Source organism: Callithrix jacchus, chromosome X (genome assembly GCF_049354715.1).
Source record: "Callithrix jacchus isolate 240 chromosome X, calJac240_pri, whole genome shotgun sequence".
In the NCBI taxonomy this organism is placed as follows: domain Eukaryota; kingdom Metazoa; phylum Chordata; class Mammalia; order Primates; family Cebidae; genus Callithrix; species Callithrix jacchus.
Window position 1 is genome coordinate 103636007 of NC_133524.1, and position 16773 is coordinate 103652779.

The following is a 16773-nucleotide window of genomic DNA, read 5'->3' on the forward strand; positions in this document are numbered from 1 at the left end:
ACACAAATAAAAAAAACAATCCCCAAATTCATATAGAACCACAGATGATACCAAATAACCACAACACTCTTGGGAAAGAACAAAGCTAGTAGCCACACACTTCCTTATTTCACAATATATTACAAAGCTACCGTAATCAAAACAGTATGGTACTGGCATAAACACTGTACAAATAGGTCAATGGAAACAATTTGAGAGCCTAGAAATAAACCCATGAAGCTACAGTCAACTGATCTTCCACAAGTGTGCCAAGAATACAACATGAGAAAAAGATAGTCTCTCTTTAACAAAATGTTGAGAAGACAAGACAGTCACATGCTAAATAATGAAACTGGACCCTTATCTTATGCCATACACAATAATCAATTCAAAATGGACTAAAGGTTTAAATATAAGACCTAAGACTGTAAAACTCCTAGAAGAAAACATGGAGGAAAAACTTCTTCACGTTAGTCTTGGCAGTGATTTCTTTGACATGACACCAAAAACACATGCAACAAAAACAGAAATAGATAAGTGGGACTACATCAAACTAAAAAGCCCTGCACAGCAAAGGAAACAATAAATAGAGTGAAAAGGCAACCTATGGAGTAACAGAAAATATTTGCAAGTCATATTTAATATCTAAAATATCTAAGGAACTCTACAACTTGATGGCAAGGAAACAACATGGTTAAAATATGGCAAAAGACTTAAACATTTCTCCAAAGAAGAAATACAAATAGCCAATAGATACATGAAAAGATGTTCAATATTACTCATCAACAGAGAAATGTCAATGAAAAACACAATGAGATACCACATACCTGTTAGGACAGCCATTTTCAAAAAACCAGAAAATTACAAATGTTGGCAAGGATACGAAGAAGTGGGACCCTTGTGTACTGTTGGTGGGAATGTAAAGTGGTAGTGGTACAGCTGCTATGAAGAACAGTATGGAAGCTCCTCTAGAAATAAAAATTAGAACTACCACACAATCCAACAATCCCATTTCTAGGTATTAAGAGCTAAAAGTAGCATCTTAAAGAGATATATGCACTCCTATGTTCACCCCAGCATTATTCACAATAGCCAACAGGTAGAAAAACCTAAATGTCCACTGACTGATGAACAGATAAAGAAAATGTGGCATATAAATACAATGGAATATTATGTAGTCTTTAAAAAGTAAGAAATCCTACATGTCATTATGCTATAACATGAATGAAACTTGTGGACTACAGGCTAAGTGAGAGAAGCCAGTCACAGGACAAATATCATATGATTCCACTTACTGAAGTATCTAAAGTAGTAAAACAGAAAGTAGAATGGTAGTCACCAGGACTGGGGGAGGAGGAAATGGGGAGTTGCTGTTCAATAGGTATAAAGTTTTAGTCATGCAAGATGAAAAAGTTCTATAGCTTTGTGCTTATTGTTGACAACATTGTATTGTACAATTGAATTCAGACAGGAGTAGCAAAAGCAAAGAACAGGAAAATATAACCCACTTAAATGACTTAAGTGCTGAAAGTTATAAATAAATGTATTAAATATTGTTAACAAGTAGTAGAATCTTTATGTCCCCAAATCTCTAAAACCTGGATATTAATATATTTAGCATTTTTTGTATTTTCGTATCTTAAAGACAAGGGCATAGAATAACTGACTTGCCTATGCTCTCAAATACTAATCATGAAAACACCAAATTAAATAACCACAGAAAGGGGTATGTGAAAACAAACTTCAAGTTTCTCATCAATTAGGAAAGATCCATACTAAGACTGTTCCCTTTTATATGAATATTTTTAAAAAATAAAGAGGACTTCTGGTTGAGGTGGCTCTGCCAGTTCTTGCTAGGATACATCCCCTCTGCATACATACATACATAAGTGCAGACTTGTACATATGTATGAATGTATCCACAACATACATACACACACACATACACACACACACACACACACACACACAGAGCTAGGTTCAAAAACAAGATAAACATAGCTGTGAAACAGAAAAACATAGCCTCCATGTGATAATAGAGCATAAAGCTCTTCCTGGTGTCCCTATGCAGTATACAGTATTATTTTACATGTTTTCAACTTTATAAAATATAGTCCTTTATATAAACAATATGCATTCTTCTATATAGAGCTACATTCTTAAAAACTCTTAAAACGGACTTTAATTTTAGAACAGTTTTGGATTTATAAAAAAATTGAGAATATCAAGAACTCCCATCTACCCCACGGTTTTCCCTGTTATTAATATCTTACATATATATTTGTTACAATTAATGAACCAGTATTGATACATAATTATTAACTAAATTCCATAGTTTAGATTTCCTTAGCTTTTACCTAATGGCATTTTACTGTTCCAGGATCTAGGTTACATTACAGTTAGACTGTGGTTATGGATTATTGAGAGGAAAACTACACAGGAGAAGTACAGTTTTGATCATGCAATATTAACCATACATACAATCAATATGTTTAATCAATATGATTAACAACTGTTGATGTTGGCCTTAATCACCTGGCTTAGGCAGTGTTTGTCAGGTTTCTTCTTCTTTCCCATCCTATACTCTTTTGGAAAGACGTCATTAGGAGCAGCTCAAAACTAAGGAATGGGGAGTTATGCTAGCCCTCCTTGAGGTAGAGTATCTACATAAATTGTATGAAATTTTTTTTTCATGGGAGGTTTATATTTCTTTTCCTCTATATATTTGTTTACTCAGTCACTTATTTATATCATCTGGACTCATGGATGTTTATTCTATACATTGGATTATCCAACATTTAGTTTGTTGTACAAATTCTTCCAGCTTTAGTCATTGGAAGCTCTTTCATTAGCACTTCCTTACTTTCTGGCACTACAAGACGTGCAAGGTTTATCTTGTATATTTCCCACCCCAGTATTAGAAGCAGCCATTTCTCTAAGGAGCCCTGGTTCATTTTATTAGAGAATTGTATTAGAAACCAAGATATGGATACTGAGCAAGCTCACTGCTACTGTGGTGTCCTTTCATTTGGGTCCTTTCAGCTTACAGAACAAAATATATGTGTTTATACTAATCCATGTATATAAAAACACATATAAACATTTCTATATGTAACCACTTATATCTATATTAAGTTAAACATGAGTTCATCCTGATGTCTCCAACTGTAAACCATTATCACATGGATCATTCCAGCTTCCTCCCTTTACTTATCTGTGATTCCAATAGTGAGAAACCTGGCTCCCACCATCTGCCATCCATTTACTTAATTGTTCCATTCCATTATGCATGTATAACAGTATCAGAATTGTTACTCCCCAAGTAACCAGTACCCCCCATGGGACATAACCTTATCAACAAGGCTACCGTGGTTATGTGAAGTTCCATTTGCTTTTCGTCTTTCTGACTCCACATATTTCCAAAGATGCTTAGTCTGGCATCTTTTCCCCAGTCCTTTCAATGAGGTTGCTTTATATATTTGTAATACAGTTAGACTCTCTTCTCACTGTCTGCATTCTTTCCCAGGATCCCTCAACCTCCTAAATGAGTTTTTAACATTTGTATACATTAAGTGTCATTCTTTGTGCTGTGTAGTTTAACGGGTTTTGACAAATGGATGTCTTGCCTCTACAATTACAGTATGCTACAGAATAATTTGACTGCCCTAAAAATTCCTTGTTTTCATCTATTCCTCCCTTATTCATTCCCCTCAAACCCTTGGCAGGCATTTATCATCTTACTGTCTATAGTTTTCCCTCTTCCAGAATGTCATATAATGAAATAATACAATATGTAGTCTTTCTATACTAGCTTCTTTCAGCTATTAATATGTATCTAAAGTTCCTCTATGTCTTTTTGTGGCTTGACAGGGCATTTCTTTTTATTGCTGAATGATACTCCATTGTATAGATCTGCCACAGGTGAATGTCTCCATTAACTTAATGGAAGACATCTTGACTGCTTCCAGTTTTTGGCCGTACGAATAAAGTTCCTACGAACATTCACATGGCAGTTTTTGTTGAACACAAGGCTTTTCAAATCAGTAAGCAGAAGTGTAGTAGTTGGACTGTTGGCAAAACAATGTTCAGCTTTGTAAGAGGTGGCCAACCTGTCTTCCCAAAAGACTGTAGTCCCACCAGATATGAATAAGAGTTCCAGCCTACAATACTATAAAATATATCCATTAAAAAAAAAAAAAAAAACTGCAGCCAGGCGTGGTAGTTCATGCCTGTAATTCCAGCACTTTGGGAGGCCAAGGCGAGCAAATCACTTGAGGTCAGGAGTTCAAGATCAGCCTGGCCAATATGGCGAAACTCCATCTCTACTAAAAGTACAAAATTAGCCAGGCGTGGTGGCTCGCACCTGTAGTCCCAGCTACTTGGGAAGCTGAGGCAAAAGAATTGCTTGAACCCGGGAGGTGGAGGTTGCAGTGAGCTGAGATCACACCACTGCACGCCAGCATGAGTGACAGAGAGCGAGACTCCATCCCCAAAAAACTAAACAAAACTGCATGTGTATCTTCTGCATCTATAATTTCTTAAAAAGTTCCTGTTGATCTGCATCCTGAACAGGATTTGGTATTGTCAGTTTTATGGTGAACTTTAGCAATTTCTAGTAGGTGTGTAGTGGCATTTCATATTTTTCAACTCTGATGACAAAGATGAGTTTCTTTTTGCATGCTTACTTGCTGTGTATATACTTACTTTGCCTTTGGTGAGGTGTCTGTTCTTAGTTTTTACCCATTTTTAAATTGAGTTGTATTAATATTGTTGAGTTTTGGTAATTCTTTGTGTACTTTGAATGCAAGTCTTTTATTAGATATACATTTTGCAAATATTTTTCTAGTCTGGGGCTTCTCTTTTGATTCTCTTAAAAGTGCCTTTCACATAACAGAAGTTTAAAATTTTAATAAAATCTGACTTATCAACTGTTCCTTACATAAATTGTACTTTTGGTGATATATCTGATAAATACATCATCAAACAGATTAATCATTTTTCTTCTAGAAGTTTTATAGTATTGTGTTTTATATTTAGGTCTATAATCCATTTTGAGTTAATTTTTATGAAGGATGTAAGGTTTATATCTAGATTCATTTTTTTTACATGTGAATATTCAGTTATTCTAGCATCATTTGTTGAAAAGAGTATTCTTTCTCCACTAAACTGTCTTTCATCCCTTGTCAAATATCAATTTACTATATTTATATGGGTCTAATCCTTGGGTCTCTATTCTGCTCCATTGATCCATGTGTTTTTTTTTCCCCATCAACACCATGCCACGCTACTTGATTATAGTAACTCTTGAAGTTGGGTAGTGCCAGTCCTCCAAATTTGTTCTTCTTCAGGAATTGTGTTACATGTTCTGGGTTTTTGTTTTTTCATACAAACTTAGATTCAGCTCCTAAATATCCACAAAACAGTGTACTGGGATTTCACTGGGATTGTGTAGAATCCACAAATCAATTTGAGAAGACTGATATCTTAACAATGTAAGTCTTTTAATCCAAGAACACAAAATGTCTGTTTATTTAGATCTTCCTTAATTTTTCTTCAGTTTTACATATAGAACTTGTATATACTTTGTTAAATTTATACCTAAGTATTCCATTCCTTTTTGGTGCTATTGTAAAGTGCTGTTTTTAATTTCAAATTCCAATTGTTCATTTCTGGAATAGAGGAAAGCAATTGACATTTGTGAATTAACCTTGTATCCTCCAAGCTATACTAATCTAGTTCCAAGAGTTGTTTGTTAGTTTGTTTTCTGGCCAATTCTTTGGGATTCTCTACACAGACATACATGTTACTTGTGAACAAAGAAAGCTGTATTTTTTTTCCTTCCCAATCTGTATACTTTTAATTTCCTTTACTTGTTTTATTACTGTAGCTAGTACTTCTAGTACACTGTTGAAAAGCAGTGGGGAAAGGGGACATTTTTGCCTTATTTTTAATCAAAGCAGAAAGCATCCAGTTTCTATTAAGTATGACGTTAGCTATGGGGTGCTGTAGATATTCTTTATCTTTTTTTTTTTTTTCATTGTACTGTCTTTATCTGGTTTTGGTACTAAGCAAGGCTGGTCTCATAACATGAGTTAAGAAGTGTTCCCTCTGTTTTTTTTCCCCCCTCAAAAAATACTGTTAAAAAAAAAGAATATTATTTTATATGCTTCAATTTTCACCCTTCTCTTAGCCATAGCAATTGTACTTTTTATGTTTTTAGTAATTGCCTTAGAGTTTGCAATATACATTTACAACTGATCTAAATCTACTCTCAAATAAAACTATACTACTTCCTCGATAGTGCAAATACCTTATAACAGAGATAGATTTGTGTATATATATATATATATAATTCCTGCAACCAATCCCTTATAATATTGCTGTTACTTATCCATCTGCTATAATTATCTAACACATTCCTATTATTTTAAAAAGTTGTATTTTATATTGTTTTAAAATGAGAAAATAAAAGATTTTATTTTACCTTAATGCAGTCTCCTATGCTCTTCCTTTTTTTATGCAGATCTGAGTTTCTGACCTATATAATTTTGCTTATCTCTGGAGAACTTTTTTCAAAAGCATTTTCTTCCTACAAGGTGGGGTTTACTGGTGAAAAATGCCCTCAGTTTTGTTAGTCTGAGAAAGTCTTCATTATTTTTCCTTCACTTTTGAAGGATCTTTTTTTTTTCCTGGATAAATAATTCTAGGTAGGTGTTTTCTTTTTTCTTTTTTTTAATTGTACTTTAGGTTCTGGGGTACACATGCAGATCATGCAGGATTATTGCATAGGTACACAAGTGGCAATGTGGTTTGCTGCCTCCATCCCCCCATCACCTACATCTGGCATTTCTCCCCATGTTATCCCTCCCTGACCTCCCTACCTTCCCACTGTCCCTACCTTGGTGCCCCCCAACAGACCACAGTGTGTGATGCTCCCCTCCCTGTGTCCATGTGTTCTCATTGACACCCGCCTATGAGTGAGAACATGCAGTGTTTGATTTTCTGTTCTTGTGTCAGTTTGCTGAGAATGATGATTTTTGACACAAATATTCTACTCTACTCTCTTGCTCGCACAGTTCTGATGAGAACTTCTGATGTAATTCTTATCTTTGTTTCTATATAGGTAAAGTGTTTCTTTTCTCTAGCTGTTTATAAAAACTTTTCTTTGATTTTTGGTAGTTTGAACATGATATGCTTAGGTGTAGTTTGGGCATTTATTAGTATTTGGTATTTATCCTGCTTGGTGTTCTTGGAGCTTCCCAGATCTGTGGTTTGTTATCTGCTATTAATTTTGGAAAATTCTCAGCCATTATTACTTCAAATATTTCTTCTCCTTCTTTTTCTCCTTTTGGTATTCCAATAACATGAATGTTATACTCTGAAATTGTCCCATAGTTCTTGGATATTCCGTTCCTTTTTTTTTCAGTCTTTACTGATTCCTTCCTTGGCTGTTTTCAACTTACTGATGAGCCTGTCAAAGGCATTCTTTATGTGTTACAGTGCTGTTGATTTCTAGTAACTCTTTTGATTCTTTCTTAGTTTCTCTCTGTTTACATTAGCCATCCAGTCTTGCATGTTATCTATGTTCATTCATAGCCTACTTGGTATATTAATCGTGGTTATTTTAAATTCCACATCTGGTAATTCCAAAACCTGTGTCATATCTGAATTTGGTTCTCATGCTTGTTTTGTCTCCCCAGACTTTGTTTTATTTTTGTTTAGCATACATTATAATTTTTTTCTGTTTTAAACTGGACATGATCTATCAAGTAATAGGAACTGAGCCAAAGAGGCTGTTAGCATGAGGTTTTATGTTAATCTGGCCAGGAGTTGGGCTGTGCTTAATGTTTGCTGTAGCTGTAGGTATCAGAAGTTTTCATTTCTTCTAGTGTCTTTTTGTCTCCCTTGTTTTATTTGGGCTTACAAAAAACAAACAAACAAACAAATCTCCTTAAATAGAGTCTGACCCTTGCAGGTCTTTCAGCTATAATCCATGGTTATTATACTGAAGCCCTGTTGATGTGGTAGCAAGGTGTAAAAAGTGAAGCATTCTCCACTCCTATGTTGGAAGTCTCAATCTTTTAGTGTGCCTGTGTCTCCAGCCTGTAACCTTCATAAGCATTTCACAGCTTTTTTTTTTCTCTCTCTCTCTTGGATGAGACAGGAAAGCCAGAAGAGCCTGAAGTTGGATAAGGCTTTGGTATAGTTTTCCTTGTGGGGTAGCCCTTTGCTAGGTAGAAAGTTCTGGATACATTTAAAAATGATTGTGTTTCCTCTCTTCATGCCAGAAACAAGAGATTTTTTTTTTCCTTAGCTCTTTACCTTGAACCTTGTGGGGTTCCTGGAAGTAAAAAAAATCCTCTAAGACTGTGGCCCCTCAGGAGTTTTGTCATTCCCACACTAGTCTACACTCTACCTCCAGCAATTTGTCAAAGTTACCACCTAAGTGTTTCTACCAGTTTATGGCTACAGTGCCTTTTGCTCCTGATAAGCAAATCTAGGATGTGATTTTGTATAACTGTCTGTTTCTCCAGATTTCACGGTTGCAGTTTGCCCTGTCTGCTGGGTCTAAGAAAAGTCATTGATTTTTAGTTTGTTCAGCTGTTTTTCTTATTGTAAGACAGGAGTGATGACTTCTAAGGACTTCACATGTTGAAGCTGAAACTAGAAATCTGCAACTAGTCATTTGCATTCAAAATTATGTTTGTGAGTTTCATCCACATTGATACCTATAATTCTATTTTATTCATTTTCTCTACTGTGTAGTATTCTAGTTTAAAAACATACCATGTTTTACCAATACTCCTAATGAACATGAATGCACCTCATAAACAATATTACAACAAGCAGAAGTGGCTGTATTCATTTATATTCCCCCAGAGGTAAATAGGCAGAAGTGGCTGTGTTCATTTATATTCCCCTAGAGGTATATTAGAGTTCTTACTGTTTCTTTCTTTCTTTCTCTCTTTTTTTTGAGACAGAGTCTCACTCTGTTACCCAGGCTGTAGTGTAGTGGCGTGATCGGCTCACTGCAACCTCCGCCTCCTGGGTTCAAGAGATTCTCATGCCTCAGCCTCCTGAGTAGCTGAGATTACAAGTGTGTGCCATCACACACAGCTAATTTTTAGTATTCTTAGTACAGGTGGGGTTTCGCCACCATGGCCAGGCAGATCTCAAACACCTGACCTCAGGTGATGCGCCAGCCTCGGCCTCCCAAAGTGCTGGGATTACATGGAGTTCTTATTGTTTCATATGCTCACCAATACTTGGCATTGTTAGGCCTTTAAATACATGCCAGCATTCTAAGTATTAAATGTAAATATCATAGTATAGATTTATTTTGCACTTTCTTGATTACTAATGAGATTTCTTAAGTTTATTGGCCATTGGTGTTTTTGCCTCTGTGAATTGCCTGTTATATCTGTTTTTCTTTTTTTTTTTGAGACGGAGTTTCGCCCTTGTTACCCAGGCTGGAGTGCAATGGCGTGATCTCGGTTCACTGCAACCTCCTCCTCCTGGATTCAGGCAATTCTCCTGCCTCAGCCTCCCGAGTAGCTGGGATTACAGGCACGCACCACCATGCCCAGCTAATTTTTTGTATCTTTAGTAGAGACGGGGTCTCACCATGTTGACCAAGATGGTCTCGATCTCTTGACTTCATGATCCACCCGCCTCGGCCTCCCAAAGTGCTGGGATTACAGGCGTGAGCCACCGCGCCCGGCCATATCTGTTTTTATAAACATTTTTATTGTGCCATTTGTATTTTTCTTATTGATTTGTAGGGAAGGATTTCCTTAAAATGACTTAAAAAGCACAAACCATTGAATAAAGTACTGATAATCTGATAACATTAAAATGAAAGTCTTCTGCTCAACAAAAGACATCAGGAACAATGTTAAAAGGTAAATCATCCACTGTGAGAAGATATTTGCTAAATAAACAACAGAAAGGATTCGTATGCAGAATTTTAGAATAATCCTTATAAATAAATATGAAAAAACAAATATTCGGCAAAGGAATATAACAGATAATTCACAGAAAGTTGCTGAAAGGTAAATAAATGTTAAGAATACATACATAATCTCACTGGAAATCAGAAACATGCAAATTAAAACAATGAGATATCTTTTCAAACTGATTAGGTTGGGAAAATAAAGAGTCTAATACTCCAAAGTTTTGGCAAGAATGGGAAGAGACCTCTGAAACCCTGTTCATTAGAAGTTGAGATATACATACCCTAAATATCACAGTAATTCCACTCCCAGGTATATAACCTAGAACAATGACTTTAAATTGTCACTCTCAGACCAGCAGCACCAGAATCTCTTGGGAACTTGGTGGAAATGCAAATTCTCAGGCCCCACTCCAGATCTACTGAGTCAAAAATTCTGGGGGTGGAGACTAACAATCTGTGCTTTAATAAGCCCTCCAGGCAATTCTGATGCACACCAACATTTGAGAACCACTGTAATACAGTAAAACCTTCCCAACACTTTTGTTGAGATCTACAGGAAAAACTGCATTATTCATTGTGGCCCCACACACACATCTCACATATACACAAACATATATAATATAAAAGCTTAAAGAAACAGTAATTACCCGAACATACTGATAAGGAATACTTTTTGATATGTTCTATTCTATTCCATTTCATTAAAAAAAAAAATCCCATTGGTTGTGACCTGCTATTTGTAACCTAAGTTTGAAAAATACTGTCCTAGAAAAAGTCTGGTGTATGTGCAACAAAAGATATGTATAATAATACTTGTTGCAGAATTATCTGTAATGGCAAAATAACAGAAAGAACAAATCTTCAGGGAAACTGATAAATAAAATAAATTATGGTCTATTTCTACAATGGAATGAATACTATATACTTCCTTGTATCTTTGGAAATAAATTTCCAAAACATTATGTATATTGAGTTAAAAAAGTTGTAGAATGATAGAGTATGTCATCTATACAGTATTAGAACATATAAAACTATATGTTATTTGTGAATATACAGCTATGTAGTAAAAATAAAAAAACATGCATAGGAATTATAATTAGCAAATTCAGGATAGTGGTTACATCTGGAAAGGTTACATATATAAAATTTGCTCTTTATAATTTTATAAGTAATAAATATATAAATAGCAAATTATAGACATTCCTGAATATCTATAAAGCATTATAGATATTCCTGAAGACTTCCACATATCCCTCACCAATGTAAGGGATATGTGGAAGTCTTCAGGAATATCTATAATGCTTTATTTTTTTAATTAAGCGAATATGGAAAATATTAGGAATTGATAATGATTAATAAGGGTTGGCTGGGTACATAGATATTTGTTACACGATTTGATATAACTTTTGGTATATTAATATTTCACAACAAAAAGTAAATAAAAATCAAGCTATCCTTGAACTAATAGCATAAATACCCCTGAACTATTAGAAATTCAATCAGTCAAAGCAACTGTTTTAATATCCCTAATCTAGAATGATTTTTTTAAAATTCAGAGACAGTCAAAAACTAACATTATATTTTTGGTTTTGTTTTTTAGACACAACAAAGTATATGCTACAGGAGCTTGTGTTGTCTCTTTGGGTAACACAGTAATGAGTTTTCCAATCCAGATGTAACATATAACATGAATGTGAAATAATGATTTGATCAATAAAATAAGAAATATTTATGTTATTTAGTTACATGTTGGACAATTTTTTTTTTTTTTTTTTTTTTGAGACGGAGTCTCACTCTGTAGCCAGGCTGGAGTGCAGTGGCACGATCTCAGTGCACAGCAACCTCTATCTCCCAGGTTCAACGATTCTCCTGCCTCAGCCTCCTGCGTAGCTGGGATTACAGGTGTGCACCACCATGCCTAGCTAATTTTTGCATTTTTAGTAGACAGGGGGTTTCACCATGTTGGTCAGGCTGGTCTCAAACTCTTGACCTCATGATCTGCCCACCTTGGCCTCCCAAAGTGCTGGGATTACAGGTGTGAGCCATCATGCCTGGCCTTGTTGGATAATTTCTTGAAGCTTATAGGACTTTTTCACTTTGCTGCTTTGCCAATGGCAACTTAAGTCATATGTCATATGAAAGCCAGGTAAGCATTCTGAAGAGAAGACTCATGTGGTAGCATATACCCTACTCACAACCAGGCATCAATTACTGACTAATTCCAGAGGCACCATGGCTACCAGCTATGGTGGTCCTATGAACACTATTTGATTATTACACCATAGGAAATTGGAGGTTACTTTTCCTTCAATTCAGGGATTCTAATGGGTATGGACTAGTCTTACCAAGATTTCTTTAAAACTCTATGGGTAGTTCAGGACCTTAGCAAAGTACCAAGAACATTATAGGAAATATGTTACTTACATAGTATGCAAAGAATAAATAGTCAAGGTCAAGGACAAACACAATCACTGTGCCTATATCATGATTCTTTGGTATCATCAAAGCTAATTTAAAAGGATTACTTTAGGTAGAGGTAAATAAAAGTGAAATCAACCCAGGCTGTTTTACTTGGTTTGGCCTATACCTTGTTTGGTTCCCCTGGATTATATGAAGAAAACATAGGAATTTTTCGGATCTCTTCCTCTGACAAACGATTTCTCTGGATTTCATCTTCTGGGACAAATTCTATTGGCTGCGTCAGCTTCTTAGGCCCAGTCCAACACTGCTCAGGTGAAAAATCAATAACTTTTGCCACATGGAGACTGGGACCTTTACCCTGTGCTGCCTGTTTTCCCTTGTCCTCGAGTAATGATGGGTTCTCAGCTGTGCCACTATCACCCACTGATGGAGCTGAGACCAGTGAGTGGGAAGGAAAGGGTTCACCTCTCATAAGTTGGAACTCTTCAAGACGTTTTTTCATTATCATCTCTTGGTAAAAACTTTCCAGGTTGTTCATGGGATCACCTTTGTTCTTCTTTTGGGGTTCATCTGGATGAAGACAAAGAGATAGGGAAGTTCCACAAAGCCTACCAATACAACCTTTGACAAATTAATAAAAATTAAATCCTGGACCTCAGATAAAGAAACACTGCTGGGGCAGGTCTTTACAACCCGTGACAAATGACAATGGTATATAGCTATCTTATGATAGTTTATTTCAAGCACAACTATAGGCCAGAACTACGGTGAGGCAAGTGAGGCACCTAGGGTCATGCAAATACATGTACCTCTAATTGATAAGGACATTTAAAATATATAAGCCATATAGCATTATGCTTCACAAAATTAATAATTCCTTAGTATCATCTAATACCAATGTCATGTTCAAATTGTCCTGATTATGTCAAAGTTTTTTTTTATACTTGGTTATTCAATTCAGAATCTAAACCTGCCTCTGGCTGTTATATTTCTTAAGATTGTTTTATTCTAAAACAGTGCCTCTTCTCTCCCACCCCTCTATTTTATTTTATCTCTCCTCCATTGATTAAATAAACTACATTTGTTCTATGAACAAATGAATTTGGTTAATCATTTTCTGATGCTGTTAACTTGTTCCTTAATCCATTCTATTTACTGGCAGTTAATCTATAACTATGCTACCTAATATAGTAGCCACTGGTCACATGTGTCTATTTAAATTAATTTTTAAATATCAGTACCTCAGTCGAACTTAACAAATTTAAAGTGCTCCATAGTCACATGTGGCTAGTGGATACCATATTGGACAAAACAGATAAAAACTATTACATCATATCAGAAAGTTACATTGGGTGGTGCTGATCCACAGGTTAGATTCCTTATAGATAGATATGTACTTCCTATTGTATCATATCATAAGGCACATAATGTTTGGTGGTCCCATTTGTAGTGATGCTGAAATTCATCAATGGATTGAGGTGCTAGGTGATATTAGTCCCATGCCCCCATTATTAAATTTTCCCATTCACCTTCTACCTAATGGGTTTTTTACATCCATTGATGACCATTACCTATATTAATTTATTAAGAGTTGCAAATTGTGGCTTTCCTAATTCTATTATTTCTTTTGTGTTTATTATCTGGAATTCTATGGTGAACTTACCGTCATCAACTATGTCGTTTCCCTAAATGTAGATCATATGGGAAAGGCAGGATAAATGCTTGATTCTTTGCCATTATTTATCAATTATGAGAGTAAAAGTTGACACCTTAGAAATGTCCAATGGTGGCTGGGCGCGGTGGCTCATGCCTGTAATCCCAGCACTTGGAGAGGTTGAGAAGGGCAGGTCACAAGGTCAGGAGTTCAAGACCAGCCTGGCCAAATGGTGAAACTCCGTTTCTACTAAAAATATAAAAATTAGCCAGGTGTGGTGGCGGGTGCCTGTAGTCCCAGCTACACAGGAGGCAGAGGCAGGAGAATTGCTTGAACTCAGGAGACAGAGGTTGCAGTGTGCCACTGCACTCCAGCCTAGGCGACAGAGCAAGACTCCGTCTCACGGAAGAGGGAAGCGGGGGGAGGGGAGGGGAGGGGAGGGAAAGAAATGTCCAATGGTGACCAATGGTTATTTTTAGTATAGTAATAAAAGAGTGTATTTTCATATATTTTATCTGTGCTAATAAAATGTATTATTATTCCACTTAGGACCATTGGGAAACCCTTCAAATTGGCTCCTGTATTGCTTCCCAGCTTTCTGGCATAGCCAAATATCCTAAACTCATCTTGCACACTTCCTAACTCAAACCTGGAATATTTTTGTGAGGACCCTTGGTTCCTTTTAGTAGGAAGTGATATTTAGAAACCATACTGTGTTGCTGGTGTGTACAGAAGCAACTTCTGAGTTATTGTTTCCAGGCCTTTTCAGTGGTCAAAAGCTAGGACATTTTTTTAAATGATACACCGGAATGGTTTTATTTTATTTTTTAATTTAAAAAAATTTTACTTTAAGTTTGAGGATACATGTGCTGAACATGCTGGTTTGTTACATACGTATACATGTGGCATGGTGGTTTGCTGCACCTATCAACCCATCATCTAGGTTTTAAGCCCCACATGCATTAGGTATTTGTCCTAATGCTGTCTCTTCCCTTTCCCTCCATAGGCCCCAGTGTGTGATGTTCCCCTCCCTGTGTCCATGTGTTCTCACTGTTCACCTTCCATTCATGAGTGAGAACATGCAGTGTTTGATTTTCTGTTCCTGTGTTAGTTTGCTGAGCAAGAGGGACATTTTGAAAGGGAAAAGTAAATCATGAGTTTATATTGGTATTTCCAACTCAAATTTGAGATAACAAGGTTTTTACTTAAACTCCTTCATTTTAGAGTTGTATTTCCTCTCACATGCTTAAAATAATATTAGCAAAATGATTTATTATCTTCTTCCTACAATATACTTATAGAATTTTAAAATGTCAGTAACAATACTATCACCAATAAAACTGCTGAATATAGTTTTATATTTCTTTGCAGTTACTTTTGCCCTTAGAATATGGACCCCACTGGAAATATACAAATGTTGTTTTAAAGTCAGTATAAGTAATTGTTTTCTTTTGTTTTCCAATTGTGTGGATTATGTTACTAACTTTATCATTAGGCTAATTTGCTTCAGGTTGTTTTTGAATTTTAGGGATTGATTTTTACCTTTTTAATTAAACTTTTAAATGATGCAAAATATTTACATGGATCTAAAGTAAAACTGTTATACAATACCTTCACAGAAGTCTCACTTCCATTTCTGTCCTCTTTATCCCATTCCTTTCACTCCCCATAAATAATCATTTTTATTAGGTTTTGGCTTATGGTTTCATTGTTTCTTTTTTGAAAATATAAGCAAATAGGTATATACATACATACACATAATTCATTAGTTATACCTCTCTCCTACATAAAAAGTAACCTACTATAAGCACTGTTCTACAATTTACTTTTTGCAATTAACAATATATCCTGGAGATAGTTCCATATTAATGTGTAGAGCTCTTTTCATTCCTTCTTATAGCTGCACAATACTCCATGTGTGGATGTACCATAGTTTATTCAACTATTTCCCACACATTGGTCTTGTTTCCAGTCTCAGACTGTTACGAATAATGTCCTGATAAACAGCTTTGTGCAAACAGGATTTGGTATTTTTCCAGTATATGTCTGAAATAGATTCTAAGAAGTAGAATTGCTGAGACAAAGGGTAAATGTGTATGTAATTTTTCTATGTATTGTTAAATTTCACTCTGTAGAAGTTATACTATTCTGTATTTCCACCAGCAAGGCCTGAGAGTAGTTATATAAGGATTTCCTAAGATACAAAAAGCAATAACCATTAAGGAAAAGACTGGTAAATTAAACTACATTAAAATTAAGAACTTTTGTTCATCAAAATATCATCAAGAGATGGATATACACACAAAAAGCCACAGATTAGGAAGATATTTGCTACACAAAGAATTATCAGAGAACTTAAATCTAAAATACATGAATAACTCCTACAAATCAATAAGAAAAAGATGAACAACCATTAGGAAAATGGGCAAAATACTTAATAGATGTCTCACAAAAGAGGAAATATACATATATGCGGGCCAGGCGTGGTGGCTCATACCTGTAATCCCAGCACTTGGGAGGCTGAAGCAGGAGGATCACTTGAGTCCAGGAGCTCGAGACCAACCTGGGCAACATGGTGATACCCTGTCTCTAACTTGAAAAAAATAATAATAATAATAAAATAATTATATACAAGTGTGCTCAACCACATTAGAATTCAGGGAAATGCAAATTAGGAAGAGAATAAGATACTAATAGAAAACCAACATGTTGGCAAAAATTAAAAAGAATGCCAATACTACATGTCAGTGAAGTTGTAGAGCAA

General features: G+C 35.5%; 1 protein-coding gene across 2 annotated transcripts in view; it reads right to left on the reverse strand.

Moving 5' to 3' along the window:
- Window positions 1-16773, reverse strand: part of RBM41 (RNA binding motif protein 41) — a 54215-nt gene that overhangs the window by 10840 nt on the left and 26602 nt on the right. For both annotated transcript variants that reach the window (XM_035287643.3, XM_017968551.4), the window contains one exon: window positions 12522-12925. In XM_035287643.3, the coding sequence (XP_035143534.1) occupies window positions 12522-12925 (404 nt within the window). The remainder of the gene's footprint in view (window positions 1-12521; window positions 12926-16773) is intronic.